At 37.8% G+C, this 27,031-nt stretch overlaps 4 protein-coding genes across 4 annotated transcripts; 2 read left to right on the forward strand and 2 right to left on the reverse strand.

Annotated features, from left to right (window-relative positions):
• Positions 1 to 288: 288 nt before the first annotated feature.
• LOC147934354 (uncharacterized) lies at positions 289 to 13,190 on the reverse strand. The gene is made up of 5 exons (XM_087472603.1): positions 13,104 to 13,190; positions 2,031 to 2,144; positions 1,254 to 1,786; positions 878 to 992; positions 289 to 762 (listed from the first exon to the last, which is right to left on the reverse strand). Exons 1-5 carry the CDS (start codon positions 13,188 to 13,190, stop codon positions 289 to 291), a joined length of 1,323 nt encoding a protein of 440 aa, XP_087328729.1.
• A 3,287-nt stretch (positions 13,191 to 16,477) lies between these two features.
• Positions 16,478 to 18,159, forward strand: LOC104724053 (uncharacterized). The gene is made up of 4 exons (XM_010442496.3): positions 16,478 to 16,644; positions 16,952 to 17,086; positions 17,608 to 17,651; positions 17,744 to 18,159. The coding sequence occupies exons 1-4, from the start codon at positions 16,548 to 16,550 to the stop codon at positions 17,921 to 17,923; spliced, it is 456 nt and encodes a 151-aa protein (XP_010440798.1). The 5' UTR covers positions 16,478 to 16,547; the 3' UTR covers positions 17,924 to 18,159.
• Positions 18,160 to 18,740: 581 nt separating this feature from the next.
• LOC104724055 (cationic amino acid transporter 3, mitochondrial) lies at positions 18,741 to 23,127 on the forward strand. The gene is made up of 15 exons (XM_010442499.3): positions 18,741 to 19,187; positions 19,483 to 19,684; positions 19,795 to 19,879; positions 20,311 to 20,451; positions 20,549 to 20,667; positions 20,753 to 20,849; positions 20,925 to 21,097; positions 21,197 to 21,263; positions 21,401 to 21,559; positions 21,657 to 21,734; positions 21,874 to 22,036; positions 22,137 to 22,245; positions 22,341 to 22,453; positions 22,573 to 22,648; positions 22,737 to 23,127. Exons 1-15 carry the CDS (start codon positions 19,010 to 19,012, stop codon positions 22,891 to 22,893), a joined length of 1,917 nt encoding a protein of 638 aa, XP_010440801.1. The 5' UTR covers positions 18,741 to 19,009; the 3' UTR covers positions 22,894 to 23,127.
• Positions 23,128 to 23,312: 185 nt separating this feature from the next.
• On the reverse strand, positions 23,313 to 25,526 carry LOC104728222 (polygalacturonase-like). Its single transcript, XM_010447242.2, has 4 exons — positions 24,990 to 25,526; positions 24,580 to 24,869; positions 24,015 to 24,243; positions 23,313 to 23,824 (listed from the first exon to the last, which is right to left on the reverse strand). Exons 1-4 carry the CDS (start codon positions 25,449 to 25,451, stop codon positions 23,600 to 23,602), a joined length of 1,206 nt encoding a protein of 401 aa, XP_010445544.1. The 5' UTR covers positions 25,452 to 25,526; the 3' UTR covers positions 23,313 to 23,599.
• Positions 25,527 to 27,031: the final 1,505 nt, after the last annotated feature.

Here is a 27,031-nt window from a genome sequence, read left to right on the forward strand (position 1 = left end):
AATACAATTGGACATTTGATTTTGGGCTATATACTTGCCTGCTGGGTCTGTGATAGCTATCCTTCATATCCAAGTCCGCTTGATTATTTTCTTGGTACTTAGAATTGTAAAGCTTAGAAGAGTAAACAACAACATGTAGTTCGTAACTGCATGTGTTTCAAGAAGGGCTCATACCTGTAGGATTCGGGGAAAAAGCTACAAGCGTATAAGTCTGGTATTACCCCATTCATTGAATAAATTTTGCTCTCCCTATCTCTCATTTCAAAATGTACAACTGCTTGTAACAGATCATGTCTGGATACAACGTAAATACATACCATCACAAGTATGGGAAAGAAAATCTTCCTCAAATGTAAACTGGATATCACCAAAGCTAAATTCTGAGGAGTCTTTTGTGTTGTAAGCAAGAGCAAATCTAGTCTCAAGAATAATGGTTTTATCATCGTAGTCCACATCAACTTCCATTTGGTCCCCTATTTCTATGCAGAAATCGTTGGTCAAAAAGTTCAGATTTATCAAGGAGCTTAGTTTCTTGATCATATGTGTCCATGTACCGCCTCTGGTAAGATTTCTCACCATGATGGCCCTAGGAAATATTGGACTCACACAATTCGTCCATAAGGTGTACCCTACCACTAGATCAGAGTTGGGAATCTCAAGAATAGTAAATCTCAATGGGCACATCTCTTCCTTATGGCTAACCCAGTTTGGAACGCAGTGTCTTGGAAGATAAATGCATTTGTGGTTCCTCTTAAGCCAATTCTACAACACAAACCATTTAATTAATCACGATCAGGATAGTCTTGTATTGACTACAATGCTTGATGAAATATCATTAACCTATATGTGAGAATAAACCAGATCAACTAAAACAAACCTCGAGCATCATTTCAATAGTAGTCTTTAATGCAAGTTTGCATATTTCCATGTTGATGGAGCCTAACTTTTCCAGATTATAGATCCCTGGGGTCTCAACAAGGCTGAGGCAGACTCTGAGGATTAGTATATACAAATCAGAGCATTTAGAAAGATCTGGAATTCTTTCCAACGAGATGCATTTTCCCACGTCTAAAAAACCCAAGCTTCTAGGTAAATTAAGGATTGAGTGAAGTTTTTAGGCAATCACTTAATTGGAGATCATAAAGATTTGTTAGACTAGCAAATTTGAATTGCAAATTGCAAAAATTGTTGCCACGTAAATCAAGATTCTTGAGAAAAGATAAACTATCTATATCTTTTGGAACTCATCAAACAGATTGCAGTAACTCAGAGATAAATTTTTCAGGTAGCTCAAACCGTTTAATGAGAGTGGACGCAACAGAGAAGTAGAACGACTCTTTTCAAAATATAGATCTTTGATATCGTCACTCAATAATCCTTTGCAACTGTTAAGAAAGAGTATTTTTAGTTTCTCCAGCTGGTTGATCGTAGAGGGTATTTCCATTAGAGCAGTAAATTCTGCAAAAAGAATTATCAAGGATTCCAATTCTCCTATATAATCACTCAGTCTCTCAAGTTTTGAACAGTTTGAGAGAACGAGAGTTTCGAGTGACTTCAACATATAAAGTTCTTCAGGGAGCACGTCAAGCTCGATGCAACTGCTTAGATTTAATAGTACTAGCTTTTTGTCAAGAGTGCCAATCGACTTGTGAACCAGAACCAAGCTTTTGCAATTCATCAGTATCAGCTTCTCGACGTTTGGGAAATAAGAAAAATTTGGAGTCTCTCTAAGGTAGACAGATTGACTGAGATCAAGGTATTTCAGCATATTAGCCGGTTGAGGATGCTACAAGAAAAGAGAGAATAAGATGAAATCACTATATCAATGTAAGTGTACATTTATGTGTTTATACAATATTTCCACATACCGAGTGACCTTTCCAAAGTCATTTAAGGTTGTTGTACTGCATGTCCAAAGCGACTAAACACCCTAAGCTTAAGTTTGTTGGAAAAGATTCTAATGAAAACCCATGCCAACACAACCATCGTAGATCTTTTGGGAAATGCTCATAGCTTCCACTGAGATTTACATAGCTACGTTGTAACAATCTCAGCTCATGCATCTTTGCAAAAGCTTCAGCTTCGAAGTACTGAACATTCATAACTTCAACTTTCATGCTAAGTCCTTTTGTTGCGTTTGTACCCTATTATTGAAACATGCGAACGATTTATCAGAACTAAAATGTAAGTTTTGGGGATGGGTGTCGATCGACACCAAGGGTGCTGTCGGTCGACACCAATGATTTCTGGTTCGGCGAGTTTGTCGTAATTGTCGATTTGAGCCGGTTTGGTTTGAGAAAACCTTAGAACTGGGCTATTTAAGTGTGAAGTCGACGAAAAGGGTTTTGGGAAGTGTTATTTTGTCGTCGTTCCATAGTGTTTAGAGAGAAAAAAAAAAGAGAAAAAGAGTTATTGAGAGTTGGAGGCTTTTTGGAGAGATTCTTAGCTAGTTTTGAGAGATCTGTTCCTGTGGAGTGGAGATCTAGAGTTAGGAACGAAGGATAAGCTTTTTAAGGTGTTGGATTCGTCATTGTTGGTCAGAAACTTCATGCAAAGAGGTGAGTGAATGACCATGGCTGATCTAAGTCTGAGATTTCCTTTGTCTTGCTTGTTTGGTGTTGTTGTGGTGTTTTTTCTTCCTTGTTATGGTTGGTATAGGGTTTCTACGGATTTATATGGCTTTTGGTCGAGTTTTGGACAGATTGGAGGTGATGAGAAACGGGATTCGACTCTCGGCTTCGATGCAGATCGCGTCTGCGGAGACAGTGTCGATCGACACCAGGAGGGTGTCGGTCGATACCATGGGCCAGCATCGATCGACAGTGTGGGGTAGTGTCGGTCGACACCAATAGCCAGTGTCGGTCGACACTTGGCTGGTGTTGGTCGACACCTCCCTTCCAGCGAAGATGATACTTGTTCCCTGGTTTGTATGTCTTGATTGTTGATTATTTTGGACATTGGTATTTCAGTTGCTTGTGTGTATATCCCAGTAGATGGGAGGATTGCCTCACTAAGTGTTTATCAAATACTCATGCATCTCAATTTGTATTTGTGGTGCAGGTAGAGGCAAAGTGTGATCGTGGATTCAAGACAATGAAGAGGAGGATATTCTAGTGGTTCAATTGGTTGTTGTCTTGCTTCTATTAGGTTGCTAGTATTGAATCCCTAAAATGTTGTTTAGGATTGTTGGTTCTTTGATTCATGATGTTTTGGATTATTGGTTAATTGTTATGATTTAATATTGGTTATTGGTTATTGGATTATTGGTTCAATGGTATTGTTTATGTTATCCGCTGTTGTGTGATTGTGGTTAGGTGGATAGTGGATATGAAACCACTAGTTTAGACTATTATTATTATTATTATTATTATTATTATTATTATTATTATTATTATTATTATTATTATTATTATTATTATTATTATTATTATTATTATTATTATTATTATTATTATTATTATTATTATTATTATTATTATTATTATTATTATTATTATTATTAAAAAAACAGGTCGGGTAATTTCACATAGTCTCTATCCATCCCAATGAATAAACAAGCAATATCCAAGAATACATTTCTTTGTACAATAATAAACAATATCCAAGAATACATTTCTTTGCTAAAAGGTTGTTAGCCTGATAGCGAGCCGGCATGATTCGTTGGTTGTGACCGTAGACGGGGGAAGCACTGAGTTGTGATCAAATACCGTCTTGGATGTGAGTATATTGACTAGAGGGAGACCTCGGGGGTTCAGTCGGAGGTGTGCGGGCTGTTGCGACAGTGGCACGAAAAACCTTGGTTGACGGTGTTCAGTCCGGCCGGAGGGTGTGCGGGTCGTGTTGACGGTGGCACGGAGGTCCTTGGCAGATGGATGGTGCTGCAGGATTCGAGGTCGAATCCTTGTTGGTGGGGGAGAATTGTAACATCCATAAACCAAATATTGGGATTTGGGGGTGGGTGTCGATCGACACCAGCTTTTCTGGTTCGACCAGATTGTTTTAATTCACGGTTTTGGGTTGGTTTGGGTTAATTGGTTTGTCTTAACCGAGTATATAAGTGTAGAGGCAACCCAGGTCGAGGGTTTTTGGATGTTTTGTCGCCGTTTGCAAAAGAAAAGAGAGAAAAGTGAGAGTTTGTGTTCTTGAGAGATTTTGGTTTGTTCTTGGTGGTTTTGGGTGAGATCTGTTACTGTGGGAAGGAGTGTGGCTGTTGAAAACGAAGGAGAAGCTTCTTAAGGTGTTGTTCCATCGTTTCTCAATCAAATCTTCCTGCAAAAGAGGTGAGTGCATGTCCATGGCTTATCTAAGTCTGAGAATCCTTGTTTGCTTGATTTATTGTGTTTTGTGGTGTTGTTCTTGCTTGTGGAGGTTGTGTTATTGTTCTTATAGGTTCCTAAAGCTTTTGGGTGAGTTTGGGAAGGATTGGAGATGATTGGAAACAGAGATTCGTTGATCGGCTTCGAACGGAGCGTATCTGCGGGATCGGTGTCGGTCGACACCAAGTGGGTGTCGGTCGACACCTGTAACATCCGTGAACCAAATATTGGGATTTGGTGGTGGGTGTCGATCGACACCAAGGATGTGCCGATCGACACCAGCTTTTGTGGTTTGACCAGATTGTTTTAATTCGCGGTTTTGGGTTGGTTTGGGTTAATTGGTTTGTCTTAACCGAGTATATAAGTGTAGAGTCAATCCAGGTCGAGGGTTTTTGGATGTTTTGTCGCCGTTTGCAAAAGAAAAGAGAGAAAAGTGAGAGTTTGTGTTCTTGAGAGATTTTGGCTTGTTCTTGGTGGTTTTGGGTGAGATCTGTTACTGTGGGAAGGAGTGTGGCTGTTGAAAACGAAGGAGAAGCTTCTTAAGGTGTTGTTCCACCGTTTCTCAATCAAATCTTCCTGCAAAAGAGGTGAGTGCATGACCATGGCTTATCTAAGTCTGAGAATCCTTGTTTGCTTGATTTGTTGTGTTTTGTGGTGTTGTTCTTGCTTGTGGAGGTTGTGTTATGGTTCTTATAGGTTCATGAAGCTTTTGGGTGAGTTTGGGACGGATTGGAGATGATTGGAAGCAGAAATTCGTTGATTGGCTTCGAGTAGAGCGTATCTGCGGGATCGGTGTCGGTCGACACCACTCTGGGCCTAGTGTCGATCGACACCACTTTGGTGTCGGTCGACACCAGCTTGTGTGTTGCGTGTGTTTTCCTGGTTGGTTGTGTTTATTTGTTGTTTGTTAAACATTGGATCTCAGTTGCTTGTGTGTATAGCCCAGTAGATGGGAGGATTTCCTCACTAAGTATTTGTAATAATACTTACTCATCTCAATTGTTGTTTGTGGTGTGCAGGTTGTGACGTGGAATCAGAGCGATGAGGAGGAGGATGATCTAGGGTCTCGTTTGTGTGTTGTTGGTTATGTTGTTTATGTTGGAACCTTGGTTAGCAGCATGTTAGGTTGCTGGATAGAATGGGTAGGAATATTATTGTATTAATGTTATATCGGTTTTGTATTTTTGGTATGTTTCCGCTGTGTGTATTTGTTATTGCTGGTTTAATGTTGTATTGTGGTTTAGGTCGGTTTAATTAAGTAGTATGGGATGCTTAATTATATATTATAATTGTTATTATTCTTATTTAAAAAAAAAACGGGCCGGGTCATTTCATTTTGGTATCAGAGCCTATACGGTTCTAGGACGGTTAACTGGATGGTCTAGAGCAGTTTAGGGATTTAATTGGTTGAATTGATCTCTATGATGGTTGATGCTTGATGTTGTGTGATAGAATTGATTATGAGTAGTTAGTCAATTTGTTTGTGGTATGGAGTCCTAGTATCATCCTCTTCGAGCCTTCAATGAGATTCCACGGTAAGTTGTTTTATGTTTTGTTAGTTGTGTAGTGTTTTTAGCTTCTGTGCGGGAGGTGCAGTTGGCTATTGAAAAGTTGTTGGAAAGTGGTAGATCACGCCGGTATCGAGAAATACTGTTGGCCGTGATTTATGGGAGTGGATGTTTTGCAAATGGAGTTTGTTGGGTTTTTGACTCGTGTGTCGAGTGGAAAGGAAATAGCTTGGGAATTCTAGAAATGGAAAGTTTCCTTAAATAGGAAGTTCCAGAAAAGAACAATGTCCATAAATAGAAAGTTCTATGAATAGATAAGACTTGTCTATTTTTGGAAAGGGGATGTGAAATGCATGGAGTGGCGGGAATGTTAAAGGTTCTTTTGGACATTTTCGTGGCCTAGTGGCGGTCCTGCGGGACGTTGGTGTGGTTTTTGTGACGTGTTTAGGGTCTTTGTGACGTCTCGGTAGCCTTTGTGGCGAGTGTTGGCCGTAGGACATTTCAATGTTCTTGCGGAAGTGTTGAGGTAGATCTAGTCGGGAGATACTTGATGACATCAGACTTGTTTGCTCAAGGCCGTGTGGGCCTAACTCATGTGATACCGATAGCTCGATGGACTTTGTGGCGAGAGAGTGGGAGTGGTATGTTTGTTTCGGATGACAATCCGAGAGTGCGCTTTAAGGTGACGACCCAAGAGCGGGATTTTAAGACTCCCTGGATACCGTAGCTGTGAGTCGCGGCTCGGCAGTGAGCCGGTATGTCTCGAGGGTTGCGACCCGAGAGTGGGGGGAGTGGGTGTGAGTGACTCCCTGGATACCGTAGCTGTAGGTTGTGGCCTGGCAGTGAGTCGGTATGACTCGAAGGTTGAGACCTGAGAGCGGGGGGAGTGTGAGTGACTTCCTGGATGACGTAGCTTAAAGGTGGTTAGCCTGATAGCGAGTCGGCATGATTCGTTGGTTGTGACCGCAGACGGGGGAAGCACTGAGTTGTGATCAAATACCGTCTTGGATGTGAGTATATTGACTAGAGGGAGACCTCGAGGGTTCAGTTGGAGGTGTGCGGGCTGTTGCGATAATGGCACAAAAAACCTTGGTTGACGGTGTTCAGTCCGGCCGGAGGGTGTGCGGGCCGTGTTGACGGTGGCACGGAGGTCCTTGGTAGATGGATGGTGCTGCAGGATTCGAGGTCGAATCCTTGGTGGTGGGGGAGAATTGTAACATCCATAAACCAAATATTGGGATTTGGGGGTGGGTGTCGATCGACACCAACTTTTCTGGTTCGACCAGATTGTTTTAATTCGCGGTTTTGGGTTGGTTTGGGTTAATTGGTTTGTCTTAACCGAGTATATAAGTGTAGAGGCAACCCAGGTCGAGGGTTTTTGGATGTTTTGTCGCCGTTTGCAAAAGAAAAGAGAGAAAAGTGAGAGTTTGTGTTCTTGAGAGATTTTGGCTTGTTCTTGGTGGTTTTGGGTGAGATCTGTTACTGTGGGAAGGAGTGTGGCTGTTGAAAACGAAGGAGAAGCTTCTTAAGGTGTTGTTCCATCGTTTCTCAATCAAATCTTCCTGCAAAAGAGGTGAGTGCAAGTCCATGGCTTATCTAAGTCTGAGAATCCTTGTTTGCTTGATTTATTGTGTTTTGTGGTGTTCTTCTTGCTTGTGGAGGTTGTGTTATGGTTCTTATAGGTTCCTAAAGCTTTTGGGTGAGTTTGGGAAGGATTGGAGATGATTGGAAACAGAGATTCGTTGATCGGCTTCGAACGGAGCGTATCTGCGGGATCGGTGTCGGTCGACACCAAGTGGGTGTCGGTCGACACCTGTAACATCCGTGAACCAAATATTGGGATTTGGTGGTGGGTGTCGATCGACACCAAGGATGTGCCGATCGACACCAGCTTTTGTGGTTTGACCAGATTGTTTTAATTCACGGTTTTGGGTTGGTTTGGGTTAATTGGTTTGTCTTAACCGAGTATATAAGTGTAGAGGCAACCCAGGTCGAGGGTTTTGGATGTTTTGTCGCCGTTTGCAAAAGAAAAGAGAGAAAAGTGAGAGTTTGTGTTCTTGAGAGATTTTGGCTTGTTCTTGGTGGTTTTGGGTGAGATCTGTTACTGTGGGAAGGAGTGTGGCTGTTGAAAACGAAGGAGAAGCTTCTTAAGGTGTTGTTCCACCGTTTCTCAATCAAATCTTCCTGCAAAAGAGGTGAGTGCATGACCATGGCTTATCTAAGTCTGAGAATCCGTGTTTGCTTGATTTGTTGTGTTTTGTGGTGTTGTTCTTGCTTGTGGAGGTTGTGTTATGGTTCTTATAGGTTCATGAAGCTTTTGGGTGAGTTTGGGACGGATTGGAGATGATTGGAAGCAGAAATTCGTTGATTGGCTTCGAGCAGAGCGTATCTGCGGGATCGGTGTCGGTCGACACCACTCTGGGCCTAGTGTCGATCGACACCACTTTGGTGTCGGTCGACACCAGCTTGTGTGTTGCGTGTGTTTTCCTGGTTGGTCGTGTTTATTTGTTGTTTGTTAAATATTGGATCTCAGTTGCTTGTGTGTATAGCCCAGTAGATGGGAGGATTTCCTCACTAAGTATTTGTAATAATACTTACTTATCTCAATTGTTGTTTGTGGTGTGCAGGTTGTGACGTGGAATCAGAGCGATGAGGAGGAGGATGATCTAGGGTCTCGTTTGTGTGTTGTTGGTTATGTTGTTTATGTTGGAACCTTGGTTAGCAGCATGTTAGGTTGTTGGATAGAATGGGTAGGAATATTATTGTATTAATGTTATATCGGTTTTGTATTTTTGGTATGTTTCCTCTGTGTGTATTGGTTATTGCTGGTTTAATGTTGTATTGTGGTTTAGGTCGGTTTAATTAAGTAGTATGGGATGCTTAATTATATATTATAATTGTTATTATTATTATTTAAAAAAAAAACGGGCCGGGTCATTTCATTTTGGTATCAGAGCCTATACGGTTCTAGGACGGTTAACTGGATGGTCTAGAGCGGTTTAGGGATTTAATTGGTTGAGTTGATCTCTATGATGGTTGATGCTTGATGTTGTGTGATAGAATTGATTATGAGTAGTTAGTCAATTTGTTTGTGGTATGGAGTCCTAGTATCATCCTCTTCGAGCCTTCAATGAGATTCCACGGGAAGTTGTTTTATGTTTTGTTAGTTGTGTAGTGTTTTTAGCTTCTGTGCGGGAGGTGCAGTTGGCTATTGAAAAGTTGTTGGAAACTGGTAGATCACGCCGGTATCGAGAAATACTGTTGGCCGTGATTTATGGTAGTGGATGTTTTGCAAATGGAGTTTGTTGGGTTTTTGACTCGTGTGTCGAGTGGAAAGGAAATAGCTTGGGAATTCTAGAAATGGAAAGTTTCCTTAAATAGGAAGTTCCAGAAAAGAACAATGTCCATAAATAGAAAGTTCTATGAATAGATAAGACTTGTCTATTTTTGGAAAGGGGATGTGAAATGCATGGAGTGGCGGGAATGTTAAAGGTTCTTTTGGACATTTTTGTGGCCTAGTGGCGGTCCTGCGGGACGTTGGTGTGGTTTTTGTGACGTGTTTAGGGTCTTTGTGACGTCTCGGTAGCCTTTGTGGCGAGTGTTGGCCGTAGGACATTTCAATGTTCTTGCGGAAGTGTTGAGGTAGTTCTAGTCGGGAGATACTTGATGACATCAGACTTGTTTGCTCAAGGCCGTGTGGGCCTAACTCATGTGATACCGATAGCTCGATAGACTTTGTGGCGAGAGAGTGGGAGTGGTATGTTTGTTTCGGATGACAATCCGAGAGTGCGCGTTAAGGTGACGACCCAAGAGCGGGATTTTGAGACTCCCTGGATACCGTAGCTGTGAGTCGCGGCTCGGCAGTGAGCCGGTATGTCTCGAGGGTTGCGACCCGAGAGCGGGGGGAGTGGGTGTGAGTGACTCCCTGGATACCGTAGCTGTAGGTTGTGGCCTGGCAGTGAGTCGGTATGACTCGAAGGTTGAGACCTGAGAGCGGGGGGAGTGTGAGTGACTTCCTGGATGACGTAGCTTAAAGGTGGTTAGCCTGATAGCGAGCCGGCATGATTCGTTGGTTGTGACCGCAGACGGGGGAAGCACTGAGTTGTGATCAAATACCGTCTTGGATGTGAGTATATTGACTAGAGGGAGACCTCGAGGGTTCAGTTGGAGGTGTGCGGGCTGTTGCAATAGTGGCACAAAAAACCTTGGTTGACGGTGTTCAGTCCGGCCGGAGGGTGTGCGGGCCGTGTTGATGGTGGCACGGAGGTCTTTGGCGGATGGATGGTGCTGCAGGATTCGAGGTCGAATCCTTGTTGGTGGGGGAGAATTGTAACATCCGTAAACCAAATATTGGGATTTGGGGGTGGGTGTCGATCGACACCAGCTTTTCTGGTTCGACCAGATTGTTTTAATTCGCGGTTTTAGGTTGGTTTGGGTTAATTGGTTTGTCTTAACCGAGTATATAAGTGTAGAGGCAACCCAGGTCGAGGGTTTTTGGATGTTTTGTCGCCGTTTGCAAAAGAAAAGAGAGAAAAGTGAGAGTTTGTGTTTTTGAGATATTTTGGCTTGTTCTTGGTGGTTTTGGGTGAGATCTGTTACTGTGGGAAGGAGTGTGGCTGTTGAAAACGAAGGAGAAGCTTCTTAAGGTGTTGTTCCATCGTTTCTCAATCAAATCTTCCTGCAAAAGAGGCGAGTGCATGTCCATGGCTTATCTAAGTCTGAGAATTCTTGTTTGCTTGATTTATTGTGTTTTGTGGTGTTCTTCTTGCTTGTGGAGGTTGTGTTATGGTTCTTATAGGTTCCTAAAGCTTTTGGGTGAGTTTGGGAAGGATTGGAGATGATTGGAAACAGAGATTCGTTGATCGGCTTCGAACGGAGCGTATCTGCGGGATCGGTGTCGGTCAACACCAAGTGGGTGTCGGTCGACACCTGTAACATCCGTGAACCAAATATTGGGATTTGGTGGTGGGTGTCGATCGACACCAAGGATGTGCCGATCGACACCAGCTTTTGTGGTTTGACCAGATTGTTTTAATTCGCGGTTTTGGTTTGGTTTGGGTTAATTGGTTTGTCTTAACCGAGTATATAAGTGTAGAGGCAACCCAGGTCGAGGGTTTTTGGATGTTTTGTCGCCGTTTGCAAAAGAAAAGAGAGAAAAGTGAGAGTTTGTGTTCTTGAGAGATTTTGGCTTGTTCTTGGTGGTTTTGGGTGAGATCTGTTACTGTGGGAAGGAGTGTGGCTGTTGAAAACGAAGGAGAAGCTTCTTAAGGTGTTGTTCCACCGTTTCTCAATCAAATCTTCCTGCAAAAGAGGTGAGTGCATGACCATGGCTTATCTAAGTCTGAGAATCCTTGTTTGCTTGATTTGTTGTGTTTTGTGGTGTTGTTCTTGCTTGTGGAGGTTGTGTTATGGTTCTTATAGGTTCATGAAGCTTTTGGGTGAGTTTGGGACGGATTGGAGATGATTGGAAGCAGAAATTCGTTGATTGGCTTCGAGCAGAGCGTATCTGCGGGATCGGTGTCGGTCGACACCAAGTGGGTGTCGGTCGACACCTGTAACATCCGTGAACCAAATATTGGGATTTGGTGGTGGGTGTCGATCGACACCAAGGATGTGCCGATTGCCACCTGCTTTTGTGGTTTGACCAGATTGTTTTAATTCGCGGTTTTGGGTTGGTTTGGGTTAATTGGTTTGTCTTAACCGAGTATATAAGTGTAGAGGCAACCCAGGTCGAGGGTTTTTGGATGTTTTGTCGCCGTTTGCAAAAGAAAAGAGAGAAAAGTGAGAGTTTGCGTTCTTGAGAGATTTTGGCTTGTTCTTGGTGGTTTTTGGTGAGATATGTTACTGTGGGAAGGAGTGTGGCTGTTGAAAACGAAGGAGAAGCTTCTTAAGGTGTTGTTCCACTGTTTCTCAATCAAATCTTCCTGCAAAAGAGGTGAGTGCATGACCATGGCTTATCTAAGTCTGAGAATCCTTGTTTGCTTGATTTGTTGTGTTTTGTGGTGTTGTTCTTGCTTGTGGAGGTTGTGTTATGGTTCTTATAGGTTCCTGAAGCTTTTGGGTGAGTTTGGGACGGATTTGAGATGATTGGAAACAGAGATTCGTTGATCGGCTTCGAGCGAAGCGTATCTGCGGGATCGGTGTCGTTCGACACCACTCTGGGCCTAGTGTCGGTCGACACCAGCTTGTGTGTTTTCATGGTTGATTGTGTTTATTTGTTGTTTGTTAAACATTAGATCTCAGTTGCTTGTGTGTATAGCCCAATGGATGGGAGGATTGCCTCACTAAGTATTTGTGATAATACTTACGCATCTCAATTGTTGTTTGTGGTGTGCAGGTTGTGACGTGGAATCAGAGCGATGAGGAGGAGGATGATCTAGGGTCTCGTTTGTGTGTTGTTGGTTATGTTGTTTATGTTGGAACCTTGGTTAGCAGCATGTTAGGTTGCTGGATAGAATGGGTAGGAATATTATTGTATTGATGTTATATCGGTTTTGTATTTTTGGTATGTGTCCGCTTTCTGTATTGGTTATTGCTGGTTTAATGTTGTATTGTGGTTTAGGTCGGTTTAATTAAGTAGTATGTGATGCTTAATTATATATTGTAATTGTTATTATTATTATTTAAAAAAAAAAACGGGTCGGGTCGTTTCAAGGATTATGCAGACATATGTTGCATTCAGATGTAGATGGAGAAGATCTGTTTATGGAGCTGAAACTTTTAAGGGATGTGTTGCCAAAAGATATTACAAAACCGGTTGAAGTGTTGGAATTTTTGAAAAGAATGGATGGTTGTTATCCAAACACATGGATTGCCTATCGTATATTACTTACCATTCCGGTTTCGGTTGCTTCTGCGGAGAGAAGTTTTTCAAAATTAAAGCTCAAATTAAAGCTCATAAAAAATTATCTACGCTCGACTATGTCTCAGGATCGATTGAATGGTTTGGCGTTGATATCTATAGAGCAAGAACAGGTTGAGAAGCTCGATTACCAAAAATTGATGAATGAATTTGTAGGAATGAAGGCAAGGAGAATTATCTTTCGCGATAAACAAAACTAATGTTTTTTTTTTTTGCTTATTATTAACATTTTTTCGTTAGAACTCTTATAAACTAGTTAAGTTTTTATTTATTTTGTGACGCGAAATTTTTTTTTTGGGGCGTACATTTTTTATTTGCTTTAAGCATCGAATATCTCCAGGTCGGCACTGCCAATTCCACATCATCCATAAATGTATTTATGCCACATCTTCTAAAACCATTGTAGAGATGACTTACAAAGTTCTTCCGCACATCTGTTCCCCGTAAACTTAAAAACACATCATAGGTCCAACGCTTAGGAATTAGCTCCATGCCGTGAGCCATACTTACCTAATATGTGAATTTAAGGACATGAAAAAGTGCCATTATAACAAGATTTTCAGAAGAAGAAGAATTGAACAACTTAAAAATGAACGCTTGGGGAAAACCATGTTTTTTGACTATAAAACTATATACAGTATGAAGGGAATGTGGAGATAGGAACAAGAAGATAAAACAAGGCAAGAGCAAGCAACAACGTATGACTCACTATATACAGTATGAAGGGAATGTGGAGATAGGAACAAGAAGATAAAACAAGGCAAGAGCAAGCAACAACGTATTGTTAATATTTTATTTTACTGTAGAACTGATTAGTTGGTTTATTTAGAAAGTATTCGAACAGGGTAGAAATAAAAAGCCCATTGTGTGTCAGTCCAATTCAGGAGCCCTTTTTTATTTTGTTTAACCGTGATGTTTTTTTTGTTATTAACGAAATTTGAAAAGATTGTCTTCTAGCAGATTTCGATTATGTTTCCCGTTCGTGCTAGGTAGATTGGAATCTTTGGTGCTTGATTCCTCTGATCCCCATTCGACAATAAAAATAATAAGAAGAAGAAGAAAAAGAAGAGAGTATATGTTGTTCCTTGAATTATTTTGCAGTATCAATGCCATTGACCCTAAGAGCAAGAAGATTCTCCAGCTTTTGCGTTTGAGACAGGTTAGTGTTCCTTTTTATGTTGTTGCTATGGTATATTTCTAATGATAGCGTTTCTGTAGATGATGAGTTTTTGGAAAAATTGTCGCTAAATGCTAGAGACTTGGAATCATCAAGCTGACAACATAGAATCATTGTAACGTACCAAAAATAGTCAGAGAGGACACTTCCAACAAAACCGTTGGCTAAGACAACTTCATCAACTTTTAGAGTGTGGTATGGTAAACTTGGGTTCAATCCCGAGTGCTGTTAATGGCCACACTGAAAACAAACAACCAAAAACACAAACTTTTGATCAAGAGACAAACAATTCCCTGTCTCATATGTTATGTTTTGGATGATACACTTGCAAAACTAAAATATGGAAGATATTAGTATACCAAGCCACCAGAGAGCAACAAGTGTAAACAGTCCAATGTAAGCAAACAGCTTTTGCACATCAACCCCTTCTCCTTCTTCACCAGCAAACTTCTTAAGAAGCATTGTGTTGTCAATAACAGAAGGGTGGGCACGAGGTTATCCTCCCCAGCACACAAAATCTTTTAATTATTAAAGGATCATATACAAGAACAATTAACACATTGAACAAATCATCAGCTTCTCTTCTCCTTCTCCGATTCCCGAATACACTTCTCTTCTCCTTCTCCTTCTATTCTCCTTCTCTTCTCTTTCTTGTTTGATCTTCATCTTTATTTATCAATTTAAGGGAACTTATCACATAGTTGAAAACCTTCTGCAGAAGCTTTGGCAACTCAGGAAAGCATATAAATACCAATGCATGCTCTTGTTTTAAATCTGAGTAAGCACAGAGATAAAAAAAAAAATGAGATCCAGATTGGAGAAAAAAATGAACCTTGCGGTAAGTGGTGCTATCAGGCTCGACGATCCAACCAGCTTCGTTGTAGAGTGCTTTAAGAACTTCGTTGTTATCGCAATGCTTAGGAAGCTCGTAGTTACCGTACATTCTCAATCCGGTGAAGATCTTATCTGCCATTGCTCTCCGTCGTCTCTCTCTCCTCTTGTTGTTTTCTCTCTCCCTCCATGTCGGCATTCTAGTCCCCGACGTCATCTTCTTCCTCCTCTGTTTCTTTAACGATACAGATCAAAGAGACAATTCGCAGAGAAACTCAAACTTAGTCAACCTCAGTCAGAATCTTCGATGAAGCAATATAATATAGCAGATCTGCGTGCACCAACACTTTCAAATCTCCGATCAGCTTAAGATTAGATATGCAACTTGGTTTCTCCGTCGGAGATAAAATGCTCTCACCGAGATAGATACATACAGATATTAACCAATTCGCTTAAATCACTGGATTATATACAACTAAAGCACCAATCTTTATAGGTCAAATTAAGTATCTCTCTTGGACCATAGACAGCTGCAATTTCTTTGGTATTTCCCATCTCGAAAACAGCAGAACTAAAAACAAAGTTGAAATTTTTGTGTTCATATATAAGTATATCGTTGAATCAAACAAAGACAAGGAATAGAGAGATGGGAAACATACCTCATTGAATCGGCGACATCTAATCGAAGACCTTCTGGGTTTATGTACTCCATTGTTGTGAAATCCACCACAAGCAATCAATCAATCGACTAACGATTGGTAAAGAGAGTCGGTCGAGGAGAGTCGGTCGAGAGTTGGTATGACGGCGACGAAGAACATTAATTTAGCAATTAATTAAAGGCAGTGTTACAAACCGTTTTTGATTTGCTTTGTCCACGTAAAGAAGAGATTTGATTTGCTTTGTCCACGTAAGGAAGAGAAAAGCTGCATCTATTAATTGTTATAATTTGATAGGTTATTAAGTTTTACTGATAAGTGTTAACACCTGGTTCAATACAGAAGCTAATATGTCGGAACAGAAAAGCAACCCATTATATTTTTATTGTATTAATTATATATATAGTTTTAGAATTATTTAATTAGTTTCTAAATTCATTTTAATTTAAATGAATTTTTTCCTATACCTCATCTTTGTAAAATAATTATTAATAATAATTTTCAAATGAAAATATCATAAAAATAGCCATTTTCTTTTTTGAAATTTTCAATTTCTAAATATTCATCACTTTATTTTGATAGTCTTATAAACTGTTAAGATACGAAAACTGAGGTCGATAATCATATTTTGAATTTATGTATATCATGTATAAACCTGAATTTGTTTGTAATTTATTTCAAAAAAATTTAGTTCTAAATATTAAAATTTTAATTCCAAAACCATAAAAAATATAGTTTAAAAAGTCTAATCTTATTTTTGAAAAATTATAGATAATTTTTCAAATGTTTTAATAATTAAATAATACTTCTATAAATTAATATTTTATAATATAAAATAAGAAATACCAATTTATAAATAAATTAAAATCACTATGAATTTCATGATGATATATATATGTGAAAGGATCAATTTATGGAGTCCAAAAACTTACGTAGGAGCCTCTCTGTCCACTTCATACTGAATTATAAGCAATCATATGGGCCATATGGTGGACATTGGACAATATGGACCATAGCCAACATAAAACATATCGAAAAGATAGTTTAGCTGCAAAACTTAGCGCGTGCATTTATTGCCACTAAAGTTTTGAAGTCCTTCAAATTGAAAAGTTGCTGCTGCTTTATATAAGTTTATCTATATGATAATCCCTGTAAGCATTTAGAATTAAGAGGAACGTATGATAGGGTCGGTCAACAATGGCTACGAAGACAGCTTATATTTCTCTGTTCCTGTCTTTGTTTCTTCTCATTTTATCCCATTTTTCTCGTGTTGGAGCTACACACCGCATGCTACGTAAGTACATCTATGTATAAAAATCTATCTCACCTATCACAAAAACAATTCTCTATTAGCAAAATTTTGAACCAGATTGAATTTGAAAGCTACAAGATTAATATTAGTTTTATATTTCATTAAGATGATATATATACTAATAAAAAGAAAGACTTTAAAAAAAATTGTTTGAAAAACATGGAGTTTGGATTTGAAGGAGGAAAAACATATATAAGCTCATCAAAAGAACTTAAAATTTGTGTTTATGTAGTTTTGTCATAATTTTCTTTGTTCATATATCGGCTAATATAGGCTCATGGTCATATAGGTGCCAGTGCATACATGCCACCATCTCCAACATGTGGAGATCAAATAGGAAATCTAGTCTTTGAGGAAGCGAAAGGAAAGACAAGAAAACGAAAACTCTGTAGACAACATCTGCAAATACAAGATGCGTCTGGAGGTATGCTAACGTCCGTCTTCATCTCTTTACTAGCTAGAGTTAGAGTCTATTAGCAACAAGTCCAAGAATTTTGATAAAACATATATATGCGATTATCTCACTTCCCTGTTATTATTTCTTTAGTTGGGCTGAAAGGCATGAAGAGTCCATTTGTCGTCGAGATTATGTGCCACAGTGCCAGATAACTTTTATTTTATAAGTTTTTGTCTGTCATAGGCTCATATCAGTTGCGTCGTCATTTTCTCTGACTTCAAAAAATATTGGTAAAATTTTAAGGTATCGTCAATGTTGTTATCGTTTTTATATAAGATTATATATAATATGTGTTCAAAAAATATATATGTTCTTGATGACCGGCCACAAAAGTCAAATTTCTGACGGGTTAATTAGCAAGAAGGATAACGGATCAATTACATTAAATATTCAGAGCCAATTAGCCAGTTGCGAAAACTAATATTTGCTGGTGTGGTAGTCATTAACATGTTAACGTCATGAACGTATTTTTTTAACGCTTCCAATAGTGACATGGAGGATGGGGACGGGGCAGGTAGATGCGTTTTGCATGGTACATGGAGGTTTATTTTTCTTCTATTAATTTATTGTATGAAATGTAAAAGCTATATTTAAAACTAAGAGAGAAAATTTGTTTGTTTTCAGGTTCGAATCCACCTAGCAACACTTTTACATCTTTTAACGAAAAAGAAAAGAAGAAAAAACGAAGGGAGAGAACTTAAAAAACAGATTAATTATAACCAAGTGATGATTGAGAACTTGAGATCGAAACCAGATGCGGAGGCCTTCCTCAAGTTATTTCAAACCAAACTGGTTGATGGATGAGATATGATTTAGCTTTTTAATCTATTAGGCCATCTCCATTAGTAAAATAATAGAGGTTGGATGTCTTTAATTAAAAAAAAAAGTAATGAACTAAGAAATTAAACACGTTTTTCTATGTATATTAGGAGCATATCCCGTTGAAGAAGATTCGTTTGATTGTTGGTATCTCAAAAAAGAAATTTTTATTGTTTTATTATAAATTATAATTATAGTTTAATTGATGTTTATTAAATAAATCAATGATTAATGGACACATGGCTATTTTGATTGATATGACTCTAGTGACATTTTTCTTCTTTCTCTCATACTTATCTTCTTTATTTTTATTATTATTATTTATTATTATGATTATATTGAGCTGATAAATGTGCTCTAAACATCTTTTCTTTTAGACACTTATACTAAATTAATCATAAAAAAGAAGAATATTTATGGAAAAAATCATAAAGAAAATATGACTTATTTCATATTTACCAAAAAAAAATTAACTTTTTTAGTTGTCATAAATATAAGTCATGTTTTTTTTTTTCTTGAGATTTTTCCCCTATTAACTAACTACTCATAATCTCATAATTATTTCAGTTATTAACTTTGAAAGCCAAATTTTTACGTACTAAGAAACTATTTTTAACTTGTACAAACTCAACAAAATTAATTTAACGATTTTAATATCATTGTGTACCATATTTAACTATACTGCTAATTTATGTACCATCCAAATTTTTAACTGTCATCCCTTTTATTTTACCAGGAAAAGACAGAAAAATAAAATTTGTAGAAATCAGAATATATCAAACGGATAGGGAAGGCTAGTAGCACACATACGACAGCTAACTGAGTCAATTCTTAAAAAAATCCCAAATACAGATTCAGAATTATTATATGGCTGAAACTCAGATGTAGTTAATACTGACTCCGACATTTTTATGTCAATTTTTGGGCAAATAAAGACGTACAGTACTTGTAGTTTGTATTTGTCCCCAAAAAAAAGAAAAGAAGACGTACTTGTAATAATGTCTATCTAAAGAATATTGGTTCTCCATCAAATAATACTTTCCCAAGTGTTGTGCTGTGTTGTGTGTGTTAATGGGTTTTATGGTGGATACGCAAAACGAAGGTGGTGGTGGTGATCATTCATGGGGTTTCTTAAGAAATTTAGTAAGAAGGAAACAAGTCGACTCTTCTTCAAATGGCACATCATCCCAGACTCATCATCACCACCAGCTCGCCAAAGCTTTGACCTTTCCTCACTTGATTGCAATTGGTATCTCATTTTCTTGAACTGAACTCTCGTAATAATGATGATTTAGGAATCTGGGTTTCTTAGATAGTCGATGAGTTTTCTTATCATGTAATCTGATCCGTAGATGGTTTTCAAAGATTGAAGCTTTTTGTGTGTTGACTTTGTAATAATCCTCTGTTTCTGCTTGTTTTTGATAGGATGATTCCATCTGTTTACTTATATATATATGTATCTTTAAGGAGTAAATGTTGGGTTTGTGTTTGTTTTGGCTATGTTCTTCACTAAAGCTTAAGAGTTTGGTTTTCACAATTTTTAGGTGTTGGATCAACGATTGGAGCAGGGGTTTATATACTTGTGGGAACAGTGGCTAGAGAGCATTCAGGACCTGCTCTTGCTTTTTCCTTCCTTATAGCTGGAATATCAGCTGCCCTTTCAGCGTTTTGCTATGCAGAACTCTCTAGTCGTTTCCCTTCAGCTGGGAGTGCCTATCATTATTCCTACATTTGCATTGGTGAAGGGTAACATATTTTACTTGATTATTTAGTTATGTAGCGGTTCTTGGGCTTTTCTTCGTCACTCGATGGTTTTTTACTCATTGCGTTTGGTTATGAAATTCTTGTTATTGCAGTGTTGCGTGGTTGATTGGCTGGGCACTGATTCTGGAATACACTATTGGTGGTTCAACAGTTGCTCGTGGCATATCTCCTAATCTGGTTTTTACCCTTTCACTGATTGATATATCTTCTCTTCCTTGCATTTCAGACTGATGGATCTAGGCTTGCATCGTGTACATTCATTGTTTTGTTTCTTGAAGAATGGTGTTATATTGTTTTGTTGAATTGAAGTTTAGTAGCGTTGTATTGCATGCATGTTGACCAATTCTTTTCATAGAGCTATTACTATGGTTAGCAGGGATTTCCATAGAGACTATTAAAGCTCTATAAGATCATTTTCTTTGCATTCTTATGTTGCTGTTTGAGCTGGGAATCTTAAGCCAATGACCTCATTTTGTCAAGGATTCTTGTGATAGCTGGAATGATATTTATAGCTATAGATAACAGTAAAGGGAATTTTTTACCTTTTATATAAACGTTTGGAAATTGTTTCGTTATCATGTGAATGACATTCTAATATAATATGATAGGCAATGATTTTTGGTGGTGAAGATTGTTTCCCTACAATATTAGCTCGTCATCAAATCCCAGGCCTTGATATTGTTGTTGACCCGTGTGCTGCTGTACTAGTGTTCATTGTAACAGGCCTCTTGTGCACTGGAGTGAAGGAGGTATAGATTTCATATTTATTTCAATTACTTCGTTTGGACAGACTCAACTCTGCTGAACTGTTTTTGGTTTTTAAAGTGAAATATCTCTTCTCTACAGAGCACATTTGCTCAGGGAATTGTAACAACAGCAAATGTCTTTGTTATGCTATTTGTCATAATAGCTGGTAGTTACCTGTGTTTCAAGACGGGTTGGGTTGGTTATGAGCTTCCAACAGGGTGAATTGTCCATTCCTTATGCTGATGCTACGACCATCATATTGTACGGTGGAAGCTATATGACATTATAGTTTTCGTTTCATAGGTATTTTCCATATGGTGTTGATGGAATGCTTACTGGATCTGCTACTGTTTTCTTTTCTTACATTGGGTTTGACTCAGTTGCAAGTATGGCAGAGGAGGTTCGTATCATGTAATGTTGCAGTATCATATTTTGAAGGTTGCATTGGTTTATATACTTAACATTGCTGTTTCAGGTGAAAAATCCCCAGCGGGATTTACCGCTTGGTATTGGTCTTTCACTCCTGCTTTGTTGTTTGCTATACATGATGGTCTCTGTTGTTATTGTTGGTTTGGTGCCTTATTATGCTATGGACCCTGACACTCCAATATCCTCCGCATTTGCTAGTCATGGAATTCAATGGGCTGCGTAAGTCCATGAGTTGGTTAAGATGCAATACTGTTCATTGACTGGACTTGTTTAGAGTTTGATTTGTTTTTTTTTTTCCATTGCCTTTTTCTCTTATAGGTATTTGATAACTTTAGGTGCTGTCATGGCTCTTTGTTCTGCATTAATGGGTTCCATTCTCCCTCAGGTAAACTAATAAACATAATTCAAGTGTTAAGATCTATAGATTTCAGGATTCATGTTGTACCATACTCTTTGCTAAGTAATTGTTGCTTGAGCGGTGAAAGACCAACTTATTCATTAAAGAGCTTATTCGTTTTTCAGCCGCGGATTCTGATGGCAATGGCTAGGGATGGTCTCTTGCCTTCATTTTTCTCAAATGTGAATCAACGCACACAGGTACCTGTTAATGGAACCATAACAACTGGTTTGTGTGCAGCAGTCTTAGCTTTCTTTATGGATGTTTCGCAACTGGCGGGAATGGTAATTAACACATTATGATTAACCAAAATTACCTGGTTAAGTACTTAAAGCACCACTTAGCCTGTAACTAGAACTTGACAAGCTTTAGTTGGTGTAGGTGAGTGTCGGGACACTTGTTGCATTTACAATGGTTGCAGTATCAGTGTTGATAGTCAGATATGTTCCTCCAGATGAGGTAATAATATGATCGGAACCATAAACGTTTTCTTTATACTTCGTTAAGGAGAGAAGTCTCTAACTATCTTCCAATGGACAAACCAGAATCCCCAACTCCTTTACAATGCTATGCACTAGACTGACTACGCTTTTATCAGGTGCCCCTTCCGTCATCACTTCAAGAGAGGATTTGTTCTGTTCCCTTCCAATGTGATGAAAAGAACTCATCCAGTCACGTTGGGACTTCCATTAGATTGAAACAACCTTTACTTTGCCAAACTGATGCTTCAATTGTGGAGAAGCAAGAAGCTCAAGGAGGATGTAAGTTACTAATCATTTTTGCAAACTAGCTCTATATGTTTGCTCATCATCTCTTGTCTTGGACTAAGCAAAAGGTTCACATCTGTTGTTGATTCTGTAGGGGTTCCCAATAAAGAAAACAGAAGAAAACTCGCTGGTTGGAGCATTATGGTTACTTGTATTGGAAACTTCCTTTTAAGCTATGCAGCGTCAAGCTTCCGCTTTCCAGGGTTAGTTCATCAACCGTTTATTTACTTGAGCTTATGTCTCTTACTGGAATTCAAAATAGAATACTTAGCTCCATTTTTATGCAAATTATCAACAGAGTCCTCAGATATTCTGTATGTGGTGTTGGTGGATTGTTCCTTCTTGTTGGTTTGATTGTTCTGAGTTGCATAGATCAGGATGATGCTAGACACAGTTTTGGGCATTCTGGAGGTACTGATGTCTTTGTTTTTCCTAAAAACAAACCAGCCTAATGTTTTATAGTAAGCATTTCATTTGGCTACAAATCGGAAGGTTTGAGTTGTAACGTATAACTCTTTCGTATTATACAGCCTTCATTTGCCCGTTTGTTCCGCTTTTGCCTATTGTATGCATTCTTATCAACATGTACCTCTTGGTAAACCTTGGGTGAGTTATGGATCATTACACCAGATTTGTAAATTACTAACGGATGAGTTTACTGTAATAATAACATTTTGTCTTTCTAATGTTTTAGAGCTTCGACATGGGCTCGTGTATCGGTGTGGCTTTTCATTGGAGTGCTTGTTTACATTTTCTATGGGCGAAGAAACAGCTCTCTTGTGAATGCAGTTTATGTCCCCACTGCTCATGCCGAGGAGATTCGTCCCACTTCTAGACATTCTTTGGCTTAAATCTACATGAAACCATCAATGGAGGCTCAAAATCTGTTCATGTAGATTTAAGCCAAAGAATGTCATGTAGATCTGTAATATATGTTCAACAAAATCTGTAATATATATATATTTTTTAATGGATCATCAAGTCAGGTTGTAAATAAAAAGGTTCAAATGCCGCTGCTTATAGGCATTGCATATATAAAATGTAAAATTTGTTTTGTTTAAAGCTTTATAAAAGTATCTCTCATATATCATCTATCTCAGTTATATTCATACGATTCATGGTATCAAAATCTTTTTATTTTTGGTTTCTAAATTAGTATTAATCTTCTTTCATCCTCTATTTGGGTTTGTTGATCGGAACCATGAATCATGCATGATATCACCATTCTTATTATTTTTCATGCTCTTGAAGTAAACACAATATCCTTTTTAATTTATGGCATAGTTTAGACTTTAGACCACCTTTATTTTTTATTTTTATTTTTTTCATTTCTAAAACAGAAGAAGAGATGGAACTGAGGTCCCACAAATTTGGAACAACAACTGAAGTATAAACAAACAACTAAAGAGATCATGATGTGACTCCCTACTATTAATATAAGAAGATCTAATTAGAGAGACTTGGTGAACGAAATTTTGATTGGGTTTCTTCAAATGTACATATATCTTTTCAACCCCATCATTGCATCTTTATGAATTTTATTGAATTGAATGAGAATCAGAAGCAGGCTTGGGGTTTGACCAAATTACCAAGAGTACTATCACCAAGGACATTGACACATGAAGATTGTGCAGCTTCATTAGCATATCTCAAATTAATGTCCTTCATTCTAATACGCGTGCATGGAGTTTTAGAACTGCAGTCCAATTTTACAGCAATTTTCGTAGCTGATGTTCCTCTTATGCCTTGATAAATTACATCGTTTATCCTCACTCCCGATTCCTAGTTCATTATCATCAAGAAAAGAAATTGTAAAGTGAGATGCTTAACTCCTCTCTAACTCATGTACATTGTTTTTTTCCTTAATTAACACGTTTATAAGTCGTGAGAGTAATTGTTCATGTACACCAATTCAACTCATCTTTTATTATATATAAAAAAAAAAAATGCACCTAATAAATAAATAAGTTACCTGAGAAGGACAGTTGATGTTATGAGGGCAATAGTGTTGGTCAATAATTATGGAAAACTTGACATTGAACATGAGAGAGTCTAAGAACCGAACCCTCTGAACAAAACCAGATGTTGGATTAGCCCATGACTTGATTCTTAATCCATTGTCTGTTCCTACAAACACTGTCTTCTTCACCGTCACATTTTGAACTCCTTCTTCTTCTCTATCCTTTCCCAAGCTCCCAATGCTTCATTTTAGATAAAAAGACAATTGTATTATTATATACACACGTACGTTTCATATGGGGTGCATATATAGAGTATTGTTGGTTTTCCAAGCACGAGCCAACTCTCCTATTAGTATAATATTATCCGTTTTGGCCCAAGTGGTCCAGCACTCACGGATTTTTTATTGGGCTGCTTCCCAAAAGGTCTCATACTAATTGACGTTGATCTTCGCTTATATATTAGAAACTTATTTTTTAATCTTGTAAAATTTAAAATTTACAAATAGAGGATGTAATATATATTAGAATCTGTATTGTAAAATTTATAGTTTTCTTTTTCTGACTTATGGGACTCACCTGATTCCATGACCAGGGCCACATTTGACTCGTTCGACCCACAAGTTCTTGGTTCCAGGGCCAATAGAGATACAGTCGTCACCGGTTTTGATGGAAGTGTTACGGATCTCAACATCGGTCGATAGCTGGACATGGATGCCATCTGTGTTAGGACTTTTTCCATCAGCCACGATTTGAATATCATCGAGCTTAACATCACGGCATCGGTTGATGACAATGTGGAACATTTGGCTGTTCAGTGATAGTACTCCCTTCACCTTGATTCTACTCGACTCCACAAAACTCATTGTCTACATCATTCACACAAACAAAAAAACAGTCAGAGATTTAGGGTTTTGTTCAAAAGTTATTGATAAGTTCTTGCAACAGTACCATTGTAATTTTGTAAATATAAAGGATAATGGGCGTACCGTAGCACCAGCTGGGCAGTTGTTGCTAGATGAAGCTTTACAAGACCACAACGAGGGTCCCTTGGCGTCGAGAGAACCACCGATAACGGAAACTCCACTGACTCGTTCAAAGCTGAGCCAGTTTGCTTCTTTCCCAAGAAACATGTAATCCTCCGAACCAACAAGAGTGCCATCGATCCTGAAGACAATATTAAGACTCTTGCAACCCACACCATTGAAACGAACAGGGCTAACCAGATACCGTCCTTTCGGCACGTAAATAACGGCTGCATCAGTGGACCCGCACGCTGCATCCCATGCCTTGACAAAAGCTGGAGCTGAGTCATCAATACTGTTAGGTTTAGCTCCGAAGCTCAACACATTGAATTGTTTTGTTGCATGAGATGATCTTGACAAAGACAAGAAGAGGGCTATTGCAATAAGGATGTAAGCGTGTAGATTCGTACTTTGGACCCTCTCCATTTTTTTTTCTTTTTCTTAATGATGAGAAATGAAAACGAGTTAGAATTTTCTTTTGCCAGGTTGATTGAAGTAGGAAAAGGGAATAAAAGAGTTGATGGTAATGACTAGGTATAGTAAGTATTATATATACTATATGGATTTGAAGATTAAAGTATATTGTAAGAAATTAAGAATCGTTGGATAAGGGGCGAATAAAAGTTGTTGCGTTTGAAGCTAATATTAAATAGGGTAACAACGACACAGCGCGTCTGCATGGATTACTTAAGTTATAAACCATTAATCTAGACTCTAGAGTGTCTTTGTTACTCGTTCTTTGTTTTTGTTTTTATTTAAAATATTGATGCTAAAAAGTTAAAATAAAAATATGGTATACACGACCAAGAGTAATTAATGTTGTAAATATTAATATTGTGGGAGGGTAAAAAAAACTAAATAAAACTCTCTTTTTCTGGACAAACTCTTTTTGTTTTTTTGATAAAATGTGATTTTTTTTTTTTTTGTTTGGACAAACTTCGCTAAATAAAACCCATGTATTGGCGTTACCATCAAAACAAATTAAACGACGACTTAATTAAACAGGCGCAGCTTTCTTCATTCCGAATCAAACTACCTTTTTCGTTTAGAATTTACATTGAATCTTTTTAAAATCTTTAGTTGAAAGATATCCATCGCCTTTTGGCGCCTCCAGATTAGGATAGATTGAATCAACATATGCTTAATTAACTTTATCCGGTACATTATCTAGTTTCCTTAACCTTTGCTAATTAGGCTTGCTCTCTACTCCTTTGTACTGTATATAACGAAGTACATTTTGGGTTCTACCCTTATATTTGTATTTATTTACAAAGTTAATCTCTAAAAAATTTTCAAAAATAGCATTACTTCAGATTTTGTTTTCTAAATATTTTACATACCATTCCAACTAAAAAAATACAGCAGAATCAATATGGAAACAGAAACTATTATATATTTAACCACACTTCTATTGTGCATTGAAGATATTCTATCTCTGAATCATTTGCAAACAAAAAAAACAACAATTTGATTCATGTTTTTTTCCAAAACTTGTGAGCTTTGATTCTTAACGTAATAAGAACTTCGATTCACATTTATTTAAATATTATAATTAATATATATATATAAACCTAATAAAATTTTAAAATATTACAAATATGTAAAATTAAAATTTTAAAAAATACTATATAATATGGTTATATAGTAGATGGGTTATAAAGACGACATGTTGGAATTAATAAAATATTATTAATTTGTGCTAAAACGGGTTAAATCTCATTTTATTATTTGTCAACACTATTAATATTAGAATATTTGACATATAAACATTAAGTTGATTTAACTAAGATTGTGTAAAATAGTTAAATCGTAAGGAAAAATGTGACTTAATCATAGCGTATAAATGACTTATTATGTATTTAGATCCTTTATTTTTGTTATAATAATTAAAATCAAAATAGAATCTCAAACACTAAACAAAACAAACTAAATATAACAAATAATGGTCATGAAGTATATTGCAGGTTAAAAAAATAATATAAACATTTAATCGCACAAATGGTCGA

The sequence above is a fragment of the Camelina sativa genome, chromosome 11 (genome assembly GCF_030686135.1).
Source record: "Camelina sativa cultivar CO46 ecotype springtype chromosome 11, ASM3068613v1".
Classification (NCBI taxonomy): Eukaryota; Viridiplantae; Streptophyta; class Magnoliopsida; order Brassicales; family Brassicaceae; genus Camelina; species Camelina sativa.

Excerpts from the sequence above, each read along its gene's own strand:
- LOC147934354 (XM_087472603.1), bottom strand. The coding sequence starts at position 13,190 with ATGGCTCACGGCATGGAGCTAATTCCTAAGCGTTGGACCTATGATGTG. Across the intron at positions 1,787-2,030 it reads GATTGTTACAACGTAGCTAT|CATCCTCAACCGGCTAATAT; the intron begins GTAAATCTCAGT and ends CTTTTCTTGTAG. Across the intron at positions 993-1,253 it reads TCTCTGAGTTACTGCAATCT|AGTCTGCCTCAGCCTTGTTG; the intron begins GTTTGATGAGTT and ends ACTAATCCTCAG.
- LOC104724053 (XM_010442496.3), top strand. The coding sequence starts at position 16,548 with ATGGCTACGAAGACAGCTTATATTTCTCTGTTCCTGTCTTTGTTTCTT. Across the intron at positions 16,645-16,951 it reads AGCTACACACCGCATGCTAC|GTGCCAGTGCATACATGCCA; the intron begins GTAAGTACATCT and ends ATGGTCATATAG. Across the intron at positions 17,652-17,743 it reads AGGTAGATGCGTTTTGCATG|GTTCGAATCCACCTAGCAAC; the intron begins GTACATGGAGGT and ends GTTTGTTTTCAG.
- LOC104724055 (XM_010442499.3), top strand. The coding sequence starts at position 19,010 with ATGGGTTTTATGGTGGATACGCAAAACGAAGGTGGTGGTGGTGATCAT. Across the intron at positions 21,264-21,400 it reads TGGGTTCCATTCTCCCTCAG|CCGCGGATTCTGATGGCAAT; the intron begins GTAAACTAATAA and ends TTCGTTTTTCAG. Across the intron at positions 22,246-22,340 it reads TCAAGCTTCCGCTTTCCAGG|AGTCCTCAGATATTCTGTAT; the intron begins GTTAGTTCATCA and ends AATTATCAACAG.
- LOC104728222 (XM_010447242.2), bottom strand. The coding sequence starts at position 25,451 with ATGGAGAGGGTCCAAAGTACGAATCTACACGCTTACATCCTTATTGCA. Across the intron at positions 24,870-24,989 it reads ACTGCCCAGCTGGTGCTACG|ACAATGAGTTTTGTGGAGTC; the intron begins GTACGCCCATTA and ends TGAATGATGTAG. Across the intron at positions 23,825-24,014 it reads ACATCAACTGTCCTTCTCAG|GAATCGGGAGTGAGGATAAA; the intron begins GTAACTTATTTA and ends ATAATGAACTAG.